The sequence below is a fragment of the Bos indicus x Bos taurus genome, chromosome 5 (assembly GCF_003369695.1).
Source record: "Bos indicus x Bos taurus breed Angus x Brahman F1 hybrid chromosome 5, Bos_hybrid_MaternalHap_v2.0, whole genome shotgun sequence".
NCBI lineage: Eukaryota > Metazoa > Chordata > Mammalia > Artiodactyla > Bovidae > Bos > Bos indicus x Bos taurus.
The window spans coordinates 17,797,594-17,811,401 of record NC_040080.1 but is presented as its reverse complement, the minus strand read 5'-3'; the positions used below and the strand labels follow the sequence as shown (position 1 = coordinate 17,811,401).

General features: G+C 45.1%; 2 protein-coding genes across 2 annotated transcripts in view; one reads left to right on the top strand and one right to left on the bottom strand.

Annotated features, from left to right (window-relative positions):
• Positions 1–3,848, top strand: part of LOC113892402 (antigen WC1.1-like) — a 136,112-nt gene extending 132,264 nt beyond the window's left edge. Inside the window, 3 exon segments of the mRNA XM_027541222.1 lie at positions 1,224–1,370; positions 2,258–2,404; positions 3,646–3,848. Of these exon segments, the coding sequence (XP_027397023.1) occupies positions 1,224–1,370; positions 2,258–2,404; positions 3,646–3,764 (413 nt within the window). The 3' untranslated portion in view covers positions 3,765–3,848.
• Positions 3,849–6,082: 2,234 nt separating this feature from the next.
• The window catches only part of LOC113892397 (antigen WC1.1-like), a 45,166-nt gene continuing 37,440 nt past the window's right edge, over positions 6,083–13,808 (bottom strand). Inside the window, 10 exon segments of the mRNA XM_027541218.1 lie at positions 6,083–6,339; positions 7,557–7,700; positions 9,306–9,389; positions 9,647–9,739; positions 10,129–10,302; positions 11,359–11,474; positions 11,476–11,686; positions 11,776–11,814; positions 11,869–11,896; positions 12,153–12,445. Coding sequence (XP_027397019.1) covers positions 6,194–6,339; positions 7,557–7,700; positions 9,306–9,389; positions 9,647–9,739; positions 10,129–10,302; positions 11,359–11,474; positions 11,476–11,686; positions 11,776–11,814; positions 11,869–11,896; positions 12,153–12,445 — 1,328 coding nt within the window. The 3' untranslated portion in view covers positions 6,083–6,193.

Genomic DNA, 13,808 nt, shown 5'->3' with positions numbered 1-13,808 from the left:
ACAGGATGTCTTAATCATCCACAGGGAAGGATCTCTTTTCTCTAGTTCACAACAACTTTTTCCCTCTCTTGCCCACTCTATGACCTCAGAAGTGGAAAGGTCAGACCTAGTTCTCTGTATTCATGGCCACTTCTACCCAGTTACAGACTGAATATGTAGTGCTTCCCAGGTGGCGCTAGTGGTAGAGAACCTGCCTGCCAATGCAGAGAGATAAGAGATGCTGGTTTGATCCCTGGATCAGGAAGATCCTCTGAAGGAGGGCAGGGCAACTGACTCCAGTAGTCTTGGCCAGAGAATCCCCACGGACAGAGGAGCCTGGCAGGCTACAGTCCACAGGGTCTCAAACAGTTGGATATGACTGAAGCAACTGAGCATGCATGGATCTAATGGTACATTATTATCTAATGTACCATTAAAGATTTTAAGACCATTTAAAAAAATCTGAAACTGATAAACTCAAAATTGTGTGGCTAAAGAGAACATTGGAAAGTATAGTTGGATCCAGATTCAGTCTGATATTTTAATTATTTCATGGATTTTTGTATATATTGAGACACAAATATTGCTATTGATAAGCCCTGGAATATATGGAGTGATCAGTGCTGGTAGTTACCAATTACCAGAAACTCTTACTTACAAGGAACTGGAGAAAGGACAATGTCCTCTCTGGGTCTTCTCCAGATAATAAAGATGGACAACCCCTGGAGGTGAGATCCTAAGGTCAACCAAGGTCTAGAAGGGACTGAAACCCAGGCATCTTATGACTGGGATGGTGGGATATCCTGTCTCTGAGTAACAGATGTCCAGGATCCCTCTCCCACCAGCTCTGTGTCTCCCAGAGCCCTAGAGAGCACACAGACACCTGGGTTCTCTTGGTCCAGATTCATCCTCCCCAGTCACTGATAAGTGCACAGTATATGTTATAAATCTGTATCATATGCTTGAAATAGTACCTGAAACTCATAGCATAATAGCTTTTGTTGATGCTTTATGATATGAGAGACCGTGTTAGAAAAATATGACTGACCCTGATATATTGAAATAGTTAAAAGATTTAAATGATTTCTGAGCACTGTGAGATCAAATACATGCCTTTGACACGACCTTGGAATATAGAGTCTATATTTATCAGTTGTTTGAACTTCTGCATTAGAAAGGACTTAGGCCATCACGTAGTCCAACACATACTTTGCTATTCCACCTAAGTCCGTGTCTGTTTACAGATCCTCTGAGACAGCGTATCAACACCACAGGAAATGGTTATGATGATGTCGATGAGTTACCTGTTCCTGTAAATCTTTTCTTCCCTGGGATGAATGAAAATAACTTTTCCCCAGAGGACAGAGGTGGCGCCCGTTATTCCCAGACAAGTGAGTTGACAGCTCAGTAACCTGACTTCATCGTGTGGAGAAGATGAGTTTTGACCCACTTAACAGTCAGTTGTTCTTATTGTTGGAATTGGGGTAGACACTTATACCTAGATGGGCTTCCCGGGTGGTGCGATAATAAAGACTCCACCTGCTAATGCAGGAGACACAAGCGGGTGTCTTGTGTCTTGATAGGGTTTGATCCCTGGGTTGGGAAGGTTCCCTGGAGGAGGGCATGGCAAACCACTACAGTATTCTTGCCTGGAGAATCCCATGGACAGAGGAGCCTGGCAGGCTATAGTCCGTGGGGTCGCAGAGAGTCGGACATGACTGAGCATGCTCACATGCACAGAGAAAGAAGAATGCCTTCCTGGACCTTTTCCAGTTAGTAAAGATGGACGACTAAAAGGGACTGAAACCCAGGCGTCCTGTAACTGGGATGGTGGAATATCCTGTCTCTGAGTAACAGATGTCCAGGCTCCCTCTCCCACCAGCTCTGTGTCTTCCAGAGCTTCAGAGAGCACAGACACCTGGGTTCTCTTGGATCAGATTCATGCTCCCCAGTCACTTTTATGTGCATAGTATGTGTTACAACTCTGTACCACATGCTCAAAAAGAGTACCTAAAACTCATAGCATTATAGATTTTGTTGATGCTTTATGATATGAGAGACCATACTAGAAAAATATGATTGACCCTGATATATTGGAATATTTAGAAGGTTTAAATGATTTCTGAGCACACTGAAATAAACTACATGCCTTTAACAGCCCTGGAATATGGAGTATATATTAGTCATTTATTTGAATCTCTGCCTCAGAAGGGACTTGGAGCATCACTTAGTCCAACTCATATTTTGCTTTTTCACCTAAGTTCTTATCTGTTTTCAGAGCCTCCGGGACAGAACATCAACACCATAGGAAATGGTTATGATGATGTTGATGAGTTACCTGTTCCCATAAATCCTTTCTTCCCTGGGATGAATGAGAATAACTTTTTCCCAGATGATAGAGGTGGTGCCAGGTATTCCCAGACTGGTGAGTTGACAGCTCAGTAGCCTAACTTCATCATCATGGAGAAGATGAGTTTGACTCATCAACAGTCAGTGTTTCTTTACTATCAGAACTGGGGTAGCCTTGTTTGGGTTTCCCTGGTGGTGCAGTAGTAAGGACTCTGCCTGCAAATGCAGGAGACAAAAGAGACTTGAATTCGATCCGTGAGTCAGGAAGAGTCCCTGGAGAAAGAAATGGCAACCCACTCCAGTATTCTTGCCTGGAAAATCATGTGGACAGAAGAGCCTTGTGGGCTATAGTCCACGGGGTTGCAAAGAGTCAAACACGAGTGAGCACGCATGCACCACATATACCAGGTATTATTGACTTTTTATTATCTCTGGAATATTGGAGCTACTTCATCTCTTCTAAGAGGAGAACATACTGTGTTCTCTTGTCCGTGTCCATCATCAATTGGATAAAGACACATTTGTATGAGTTACAGAGGCTTTGTTTCCATTTTCATACCCCAAATTGAAATATATGTTTTGACAATAAATTTGGAGATTTTTCAAATTGTGAGAACTAATCTGAAAGGTTTTTAATGGCAGTATAAATTAAATTTATGAGCTATAAAACTTGTTTTGAGAAATCTGTGTAACCATATATTTAAAGTTGATTGCTCACTATTAAAGCAGAATCTGAAATAGCCTTAACTACAGAATCATAAATCTCAGCACTAGATGGGAACCAAGAGAAAATTTTCTCTCACTTCAATTGCCAGATGAAGACCCTCATTCCCAAGGACTAGGCTTTCTGCCTATATGTGGGGATATGGTCCTTGGGGAGCAGGAGGTTGTGAAATTTGGTTGAGTTGCCCATTTCTGGCATCTGACAGAGGACCCAGAGTGTTCTCATAGAGCTTGCAGGTCAGGCTGGTTCTGTTGCTGAGGTGCTCAGAAGAGGGCATCTAAGGCACTCTACAGAGGTCATCTCCTGTCTCTACTTCTTGAGAAATCAGACCCACCGAGTGTTGAAGAGGCATGCACATCTCCTTTCCACTCCTGACCATTATTGGTCCATCTTCTTTCCAACTTCCAAGGTCCAGACAAGATGTTGCATGGAGTAGCTGAGTCAGTATGAAGTAGCTCAATCTAGACTTTTAGACAATGCTGGGTGCTCCCCCTCACCTCAGATACTTTGTGGCCCCTTTTACTATCCTTCCATCAAAGGTTGTGTCTTGTCATTTTGTCACCACTAAAACCAGACTCTCCTTACTGTTTCAGGCATGTCTCTGAAGTCTCTGAGAGAAACTGTTGACTCTGGGGTGGAAGAGAAGGAGTCCTCATTGGTCCTGAGACAAGAAGAGCCTGGATATGATGATGTGGAGCTTAGCACCATGTAGCACCATGTTTGAAGCAAGAAATTCTTGAAAGACAACTCTGTAATATTTTTTGTCAAATAAATGAGAATCCTGTCTTCTTCATAATTATTGTTTTTACATGGAACTATGATTAAAGGAATTTTTTTTTCCTCTGTAGAAATCATATCATTACCTGCGACACAGGGTTTTACATTGAAAGTTGCCATGAAACATAATCCATGACATTTTCATGTCTTTGTAACTTACTCCATTCTGCCAGAATAAAGTATTTATGGGTGGTAAGTGCCTGTGAGGTTTCAGAAAAATCCTAGAGACTTTCACTGGGTCTTCCCAAATAACATAGGACAGGCCTCCAAGCTTAACATGCTAAGTGCACTACAGATAGGAAAGAATTTCCTATAAATACTTTCCCCACATGACATTCTGGCTGCCTTGTCATAATTAATACTCTGCAGAGAAGTTTTCTTGTTTTTGTGACAGACCCTGGAACGATAAACGCTCCCAAACCACCCCCCACAAAAGGCCCCTTCACAGGCCACATGGATAACTTGGAATGATTGCCCTCATCTTCCTGATCTAAACAGTCCAAAAGTCTATTCACCAACTCCTGGCCAGTTTTGAGCACTCAATCCATAATAGGCTCATCCTGAGACTCTCCCAAGTCTAGGTGGGAAATCTTGTCCTCCTCTCCTCTCCCATAATTTTATATGATTTTTATCACCCAGAATTATAGTAACCAGCTCTTTTGGCTTCATGGATACCGTGAATCAGGAATGAAATATAATATTCTTTATGGGTACACTTTACTCTGTCACTTATTTCATCACTTCCCAATGGCAAATGGCCACATGAGCTGCACTTGGAGAAGCCCTAGGGATCTCTAATCCCCAGCACAGAAAAAAAAAATTACAGAGATTACAAGCATGAGTGTAGGTTGGAGCCTTGGACATCATCCAGAGCCATCAACTAAATAACAGGTTGGCCACAAATCATACTCAGGCTAGCACTCTCAGGTCTTATATTAGTTCAGCAGCTTCTCCAAATGTCCACAATTAAATGGGACAGGAGTCAGGGTATTGTGGAAATGTATTGTTTACTTGGTCACCCCTACAAGACAGCTCTCTCTACCCTGAACAATCACAGCAGGATCACATTTACATTTTCAACAGTTACCAGATTAAAGGACTCTTTAAACAACATGTTTTCAGAGAAGCCTATTGGTCTGAAATTCTTCCTCTAAGAGTTCAGTCGTATCAGACGCCTCCATTGACATCAATAAAACTCAAATAGCCCCAAATTCCTCATCTTTCTGTCTATATCCCTTCTTCTAGATCCCCTCTGTCTTATTCTCCAATTTCTTGCCCCTTTATCCCACCTGATGCCCCTCAGTGGTGGGTCGGATGGTAAAAGAATCTGCCTGCTGGGCAGGAGACCTGGGGTCGATCTCTGGGTGGGGAAGACCCCCTGAAAAAGGGAATGGTAACCCACTCCACTCCAGTATTCTTGCCTGGAGAATCTCATGGACAGAGGAGCCTGGCATGCTACAGTCCACAGGGTGGCAAAGATTCGGACACCACTGAGTGACTAACATTTTCACTTTGTCCCACCTGGATACAGGGTGTGAGGTAGCACCGATTTGCCCTTCACCAACTTGGAGAGAGATACGAGTTGATGTAATTCACTTTAAATGCTAGATAATTGGACAGACAAGAAATGACAACATCCTGAAGAAGTAGTAGAAAGTGATGGAGAGGCAAGACTGGATTTAAAAGGATTTGATAACCAACTAGACATGGGAGAAGAGAGATAAAGAGTCTATATGCACTTGAGGAAAAAACTGAAAAAAGTAACCTAGGGAATGGGAGATAAAAAGGAAGAGGTAGTTATGTAGAGTGAGATTTTTAATTGGCCTTGAGAATTTAGGCAGGGTAAGGAAAGCTGTATGCATTCTCTTCCACCAGCCAATTTCTTACCCTCAACTTTGAAACTCACACCCAATCTGGTGCCCAATAACTGAATAAAAACAGATGGTGTGACATCTCGGGAAAGGGGAAGAGCATATAGGAAGGTTTAGGATTTCCACCCCCCACACAAGTTCACCTTGCTAAGAATGAAGGTGTGAGTGTGGACAAAGTTTAGAATCTGCTGTCTAAGAAGAGTGACCTGGAGCATTTCTGAGCCTGAGTGAAGTCATGCCTTAATTAGCATTTGGGGGAGGTGAGACAAGTCAGTTCACTCATCTGGTATTTCCTTATAAGGAAATTGTGATTGAGTACCAATCCTCTAAGAGCATTTGGAATGAATCTTGCCATTGTCAACAAAGCAAAAAGTTATTTTATTGAGAATATTTCATTATGAGCAATTTCCATATAATACAATTATAGGTCAGCACTACTCTACTAAAATATGGGCAATTAGAATATCTGAGACAACATCTCATATTTAATACATCATGGGGAAGTAACTATGGATGTTTCCAGAGCACTTAGTTCAACATCATCGTACCCAGTGTCTGCTTCCTCCCCCTGGAGCAACCAGGGGCTCTCTTCTTCTTCCCTAGGATCAGCCACCTCTCTAGAGATATTCAGAGAAGAACCTGAAGTAGGAATGAAACATTTGATTAGAACTGAAGCAAAGGGACCTGACAGAGCCCTGTGGTGGAAGTGAGTCAAATAAGTGGTGATGACAAAGCATCCCTGGGATCCAGGTGCACTCAGGGAGGCTCAGGCTATTTCATGTTTATTTCAGTGAGGGTGGATCAGGGCTGTCTTCTCAAGATCCGGCCCAGGAATTGGCTAGTTAGTGGTCCAGTGGTCAGGACTTGGTGCTTTCACTTCTGTGGCCCAGGTACAATTTCTGTTTCAGGCACTAAGACCTGCAAGTCTTGCAGCACTGCCCCTCCCCACCCCCAACCCCCCAAAAAAGGATTCAGCCCATCTGAGGTCTCAACTCAAATGGGAAATCCTGGATTAAAGATCTGTTCCCAGGCTACACAATCAGCAAGGAGATGCCCAAGAAGGGAAGAAACTCTAGAAGGGGTATAAAATTTTCTTTTTTTCATAATCAACAGGTCTGAATCAACAAGGAGAGGGAGGTAGAAGATCACATCTGGAGAAATCTCAGCTCCTCACTGACCATCCAACTCTGCTCTTGGTGGTCTTGACTTGTGTTCCCCAAAGCCCACAAAAAGCAACCACAGGATCCTTCTGCAGTTGCCCCTTCCCCAGGAAACACATGAACCTCAGATGGAGAAATACCCTTGATGGAGAATGAGTGTATTTCCTTGGCCACTGAAATGTGTGGAGCAGATTAACATGAACCCGCCCACAAATTCTGAGTCCATAATCCACCATCATGCTTTTGTTTTTTAGGGCCATATATACCATCCACTTTACACATATTTGGGTTGACCTATGGTCAGAGTGCATTTTAAAGTATAAAAATGCTTTACAAATTCCAATACTAACATAGTCTTTAAAATCTCTAACTGCATTTCACATATGAGACAGCACAAAAGGTTATTCAGTTATTCTATTTTTGTATTAGGTAAATATGCTCAAGTAATCTGCAAGTGTTAATGCAGGCACATGAAGGATAAAGCCATGCAGACACAGTTACTAATACTAGAGTGCTTCCTCTTCTCCCCAGGAGTCTGAAAGCATTAAAAAAAGGAATAAGATCAAAATGATGCTATCAACTATTTGAGGTCATCCAAAATTGGAATATCTATGAGGGATGGACACTGAGCAGCTCAAATTCACCATTTCCAGGATAGAGACCAAAGATTGCAGGAGATCAGCTAACTCCACTCACCTGTCTGAGAGGACCTCGTCACATCCACCTTCTCTGGGGGCACTTCCTCCTCACTCCCCTGAGAGGCAGAAGGAGCCCCAGGCAATGGTACCTCTTCAGCATCATCGTAATCCTCACCAAGGGCATCAGTCCTCTGATCTGGGGCTTCCAAAGGCAGAGCAAGGGTCAGATGAAACCACAGGAAGTGGGTTGGTCTGGGAAATACCTAAGATCCCTTCTGACCCAGAGTTTCTGAGCCACTAAACAAAAGTACCAGTCACTCTTTGTTGCAACAGAATTTTTTCTAAGGTTGTATTTCATGCTGGTGTGCCCATAAACCAAACAAATGATTTTATACATATCAATACTTCCTTTGCCAACAAATGTCTATATAATCAAAGCTATGGTTTTTCCAGTAGTCATGTATGGATGTGAGAGTTGGACCATAAAGAAGGCTGAACATCAAAGAATTGATGCTTTTGAACTGTGGTGTTGAAGAAGACTCTTCAGAGTCCCTTGGACTGCAGGGAGATCAAAACTGTCAATCCTAAAGGAAATCAACCCTGAATAGTCACTGGAAGGACTGATGATGAAGCTGAAGCTCCAATACTTTGGCCACCTGATGTGAAGAACTGTCTCATTAGAAAAAACCCTAATGCTGGGAAAGATTGACAGCAGGAGAACAAGAGGATGACAGAGGATGAGATAGTTAGATAGGATCACTGACTCAATGGACATGAGTTCAAGCAAGCTCCAGGAGCTGATGATGGACAGGGAAACCTGGCGTGCTGAAGTCCATGGGGTCACAAAGAGTCAGACATGACTGAGCAACTCAACAACAACAACAACAACATTTCCCGATTAAAATTACATATCTCAAAGCAACTCTTATACCAATGAGCATTACTATAAAATTTTGACAAATTATGTTTTCCAGATGTTGTTGTTGTTCAGTCGCCAAGTCATGTCTGACTCTTTGCAACTCCAAGGACTGCAGAATGAAAGGCTTCCCTGTCCCTCACCATCTGCCGGAGTTTTTCCAAGTTCATGTCCATTGAATCGGTGACACCATCCAACCATCTCATCCTCTGTCACCCTCTTCGCCTTCTGCCCTCAATCTTTCCCAGCATCAGGGTCTTTTCCAATGAGTCAGCTGTTCCCATCAGGTGGACAAAGTATTGGAGCTTCAGCTTCAGCATCAGTTCTTCCAATGTGTATTCAGTGTTGATTCCCTTTAATATTGACTGATTTGATCTTCTTACTGTCCAAGGGACTCTCAAGAGTCTTCTCCAGCACCTCAGTTCAAAAGCATCAATTCTTCAGTGCTCTACCTTCTTTATGGTCCAGCTCTCACAACTGTACATGATTACTGGAAAAACCATAGCCTTGACTATACGGACCTTTGTCAGCAAAGTGATGTCTTTGCTTTTTAATACACTGTCTAGGTTTGTCAGAGCTTTTCTTCCAAGAAGCGAGTGTCTTAATTTCATGGCTGCAGTCACCATCCACAATGATTTTAGAGATGTTTCCAGATAATGTTTTCTTTTAAATATGTGCCTGTTGTGACCGAATGAGAGTGACTAAGGACACAGAGAGCCCAGCCCCAGCACGAGACATTGCAGAACAGCTAGCGAAGGGGGAGAACAGACCCCATCTGGACACAAGGGATCCCTCTGGTCCATTAAAGGAATACTGTTTCCCTTGCATCTCATCTCTATGAGGGAAACTCTCCTCCCCAACATCCAGTTTCAGCGGGTCCACCTCTATTACCTGGATCAGATCTGTGGTCATTGTTGTCTTCATTGTCCCTCATGTAACATGGCATTTTATTCACTGAGTCATCTGATAGGAATCGTAAAGTGTAGAAAAATGTCACAGAATACACAGAAATGACCCTCCGGACACCCACGGAACATGTGTTAAGACTGAGAAGAAACGCGGAGACAGGCCTGGCTACTGCAGCACAGATGGAGGCTCGGGGCTCATCTCTCTTTGGAGAGCCGCCTCTGTGAGCTTGGGGTATACATGAGGTCTGCAGACACTGAGAAGATGTGCACAGCCAGTGGGTGATGACAACCAGAAGTCCCAGGAGGGCAGGCAGAGACACCCACCTGGGCTGCCCAGAAGATCCCCTTTCTGTGTCACAAGGTGATCTAGGTCCTTGTACACAGCTTCAGCAAGAGCATCTTCATAACTGGATAAGGCTGAGAGATCCCCCAGCAGGTCAGAGATGCTGCTCCAGATACCCCGATCCAGCCAGCCCACCCTTCATCTCCCCAGTGCTCACATGGGCTGCTGGGACCTCAGCATTGTCTCCCACCCCATGCATCGTGTGGGTACCTTCTCTCCTCATCTGACCTGAATCCACAGCTCAGCCTCAACTCTTTCTTCTCTCACAGAAGAGGCCATGTCATATGAGAATTCACATCCCAGTCCTAAGAACCTGTGTACACTCAGCCTTTAGAGATCAGCACAGAGCACATGGAGTCTGCAGACTCAGAACAGAGACCTGGCCCAGGTTTCTCTCCTCACATCTGCTCCATCTCCTGCCTCCACACACTCTCCCTGGTCCCCAGTTCCCCCTGCAGCCCACCTCTGCGCTCTGCTCTCCATCTGAGCAGCTGAGTCACCAGGATGATGAGGACCAGGAAGAGAAGGGCTCCCAATATGAAGCAGAGGACCTCAGGCAGGGAGAAGGCACCAGGGAGAGGATTTGAGGTTGTTCTGGTCCCTAAGGAGAACAAGGCAAGAGGGTGTGGAGAAAGTCCTGGGCATAGAGAAATCCCTGAGCCAGCATTTCCGGGAGCTCCAGACGATGGTTAGACAGTGACTGGGCTCCCTTGGGTCTCATCCTGAGATGGGTCAACTCCACTCTGGCCAGTGTGACCCCAAGGCAGAGCCAGGGGTTATCAGGGAGCTGCCATGCCAAGACAGCCTCTGAGGACCCAGTTCATCCCTTCTCCTTGGGGATCAAACAGGCCTGGAATTTGCATCTCACTGATGAGGAGCAACACTTAAGGGCAGGTGGGAGAACTTTAGACTCTTCAAAATGGGAATCAGCCTCTCTTGGACCCCTGGGCATGAGAACCCTCTGACCCAGGGGACCAAGGCAGAGGAGTTCCCCAACATACTGCTCTGGTTCACCAGTCAGGGGCTCCTCAAGCTCTTTGCTCTCTTTCATTGTCAGAGAATCCACAGAACAGGTCCCAAGACTCTGAATATCTACCCTGCCCAGGAATCCTGGCACTATACTTACTGGGGGGCAGTTGTGGGGCTGGCAATGTAATTCTTACAGCCAAAAAAAGTAGGAGTTTGGAGAAAAGAAATTGGCCAGAAATAGGTGAAAGTGAAAGTGTTAGTCACTCAGTCGTGTTCAACTCTTTGTGACCCCCTGGACTATAGCCCACCAGGTTCCCCTGTCCATGGAATTCTCCAGGCAAGAATAATGGAGTGGGTTGCCATTTCCTCCTCCAGGGGATCTTCCTGACTGAGGGATCAAAGCCCAGTCTCTTGCATTGCAGGCAGATTCTTGACTGTCTGAGCCACTTACTAGGGTGTGGTTGGGGAGGGCAATGCAATTTTTTCACCCAGAGAAAAAACAGGAGTTGGGAGCAGGGTGATTGACCAGATGCAGGGCAGCCCATTTTTCTCTCCTGAGCCCTGAAATCACCCTTCAGTCTCCACAAAATCAGTGTCCAGTCCTCCCAGCTTCTACATCATAGATCAAGGCCCCAGGACCGGGACACTGTCTGAATACAAACTCCCCACCACCCCCCAGCCCAGCCCACTGTCCTTGTGCTGCCCCAGCTCACCCAGGGCAGACCCCGAGCCTCTCACTCACCAGAACACCTCACACCAGCATCCTCCTCGTGCTTGCAGTCACTCTGCCCCCAGGGCTCCGCAGCACAATCCCACAGGGAGGACTCCTGGCCCCTGCACCTCGTCCAGCCAGATGTTCCCATTTCCAGGGCCAAACCCTGTGGCCCACATGGCTTCCAGGGCCTGGCCACAGCCCAGCTGCTGACACACCACCTCAGCCTCTGCCAGGCTCCAGGAGTCATCACACACGGTGCCCCAGGAGCCGCTGTGCCAGACCTCCACCCGCCCTGAGCACTTGCTGTCTCCTCCCCTGAGCCGGAGCGTCTCTCTGTCTGAAAAGGCAGCAGCCCCTCCTGTGACTGCCCCTTGTGGGAAGAAGGAGTCCCTGGGAGCCACAGGGGAGGGGGCGGGGCTGACGTACCTGTGCAGGGGGCAGCAGTTGGACAGCTCTGGTGTCTCCCTCCTGTAGAAGCAATGATGAGAAATACTGGATCAGGGACAGCTGGGGGTAGGCTTGTCCCCAAACATGAATATCTATCATCCTTGGTTCAGTCCAAACGACAAGGGTAAATACAGGCTCATTATCTATTGGACTGAAGCATTCACTGCACGTGACCACTAGCTGAAACAACTGTAACTGTTTATATATTTGTCTCCACATTCCACTACAAATACAAGCACACACATTTTGTAGATTTGACCTAAATTCATCACTTAGATTGCAAAATATAAAACCACACTAACGACATCCTACAGGGCTGGGATAGACACAGAAACAGTAAGTCACCTGGACACTACCTCCTTTGGAGAACATGAAGTGTAATTCCAAGGGTCAGAAGGACACAGCCAGAGAGAGGTGTCAGTTTTCTGACACTGGATTCCATCTACACACTGGGGTCTAGAACCTTCCCTAAGAGCAACAGAAGAGTTGAGGATTCCACTCTCCCCACAGCCAAGCTGTCTGCAGATCATGGACACAGTGATATCTTCCATGGGGCTGTGGCAGACACTGCCCCAAGTCCCATTGTAGAAAACTTCCAGCCACCCAGCACACTGCTGGTCCTCGCTCACCATCCTGAGGGCCAGGAACTCTTAAGATTGAAAGGGAGGAGATGGGACACAGTGAACATTCCACTCAGTGCTCTGGGTTTTCCTCTCCCCCAGAAACTGTGACCATACATCCCCAACCCAGCAGAGGAGATGTCCACTGGATGAGAAGACTGACTTTTGCCTCACTTTCACCTGACTTTGTCCATTAATATAAGTCTATACCCCAACCAGTAATGCTGAAGAAGCTGAAGTTGAATGGTTCTATGAAGACCTACAAGACCTTTTAGGACTAACACCCAAAAAAGATGTCCTTTTCATTATAGGGGACTGGAATGCAAAAGTAGGAAGTCAAGAAACACCTGGAGTGAAAGGCTAATTTGGCCTTGGAAAATGGAATGAAGCAGGGCAAAGACGAATAGAGTTTTGCAAAGAAAATGCACTGGTCATAACAAACACCTGCTTCCAATAACACAAGAGAAGACTCTATACATGGACATCACCAGATGGTCAACACCGAAATCAGATTGATTATATTCTTTGCAGCCAAAGATGGAGAAGCTTTATACAGTCAGCAAAAACAAGAACAGGAGCTGACTGTGGCTCAGACCATGAACTCCTTATTGCCAAATTCAGACTTAAATTGAAAAAGTAGGGAAAACCACTAGACCATTCAGGTATGACCTAAATCAAATTCCTTATGATTATTTAGTGGAAGTGAGAAATAGATTTAAGGGCCTAGATCTGATAGATAGAGTGCCTGATGAACTATGGAATGAGGTTCGTGACATTGTACAGGAGACAGGGATCAAGACCATCCTCATGGAAAAGAAATGCAAAAAAGCAAAATGGCTGTCTGGGGAGGCCTTACAAATAGCTGTGAAAAGAAGAGAAGCAAAACGCAAAGGAGAAAAGGAAAGATATAAACATTTGAATGCAGAGTTACAAATAATAGCAAGAAGAGATTAGAAAGCCTTCTTCAGCGATCAATGCAAAGAAATAGAGGGAGACAACAGAATGGGAAAGACTAGGGATCTCTTCAAGAAAATCAGAGATACCAAAGGAACATTTCATGCAAAGATGGGCTTGATAAAGGACAGAAATGGTATGGACCTAACAGAAGCAGAAGATACTAAGAAGAGATGGCAAAAATACACAGAAGAACTGTACAAAAAAGATCTCCACGACCCAGATAATCACGATGGTGTGATCACTGACCTAGAGCCAGACATCCTGGAATGTGAAGTCAAGTGGGCCTTAGAAAGCATCACTACGAACAAAGCTAGTGGAAGTGATAGAATTCCAGTTGAGCTATTTCAAATCCTGAAAGATGATGCTGTGAAAATACTGCACTCAATATGCCAGCAAATTTGGAAAACTCATCAGTGGCCATAGGACTGGAAAAGG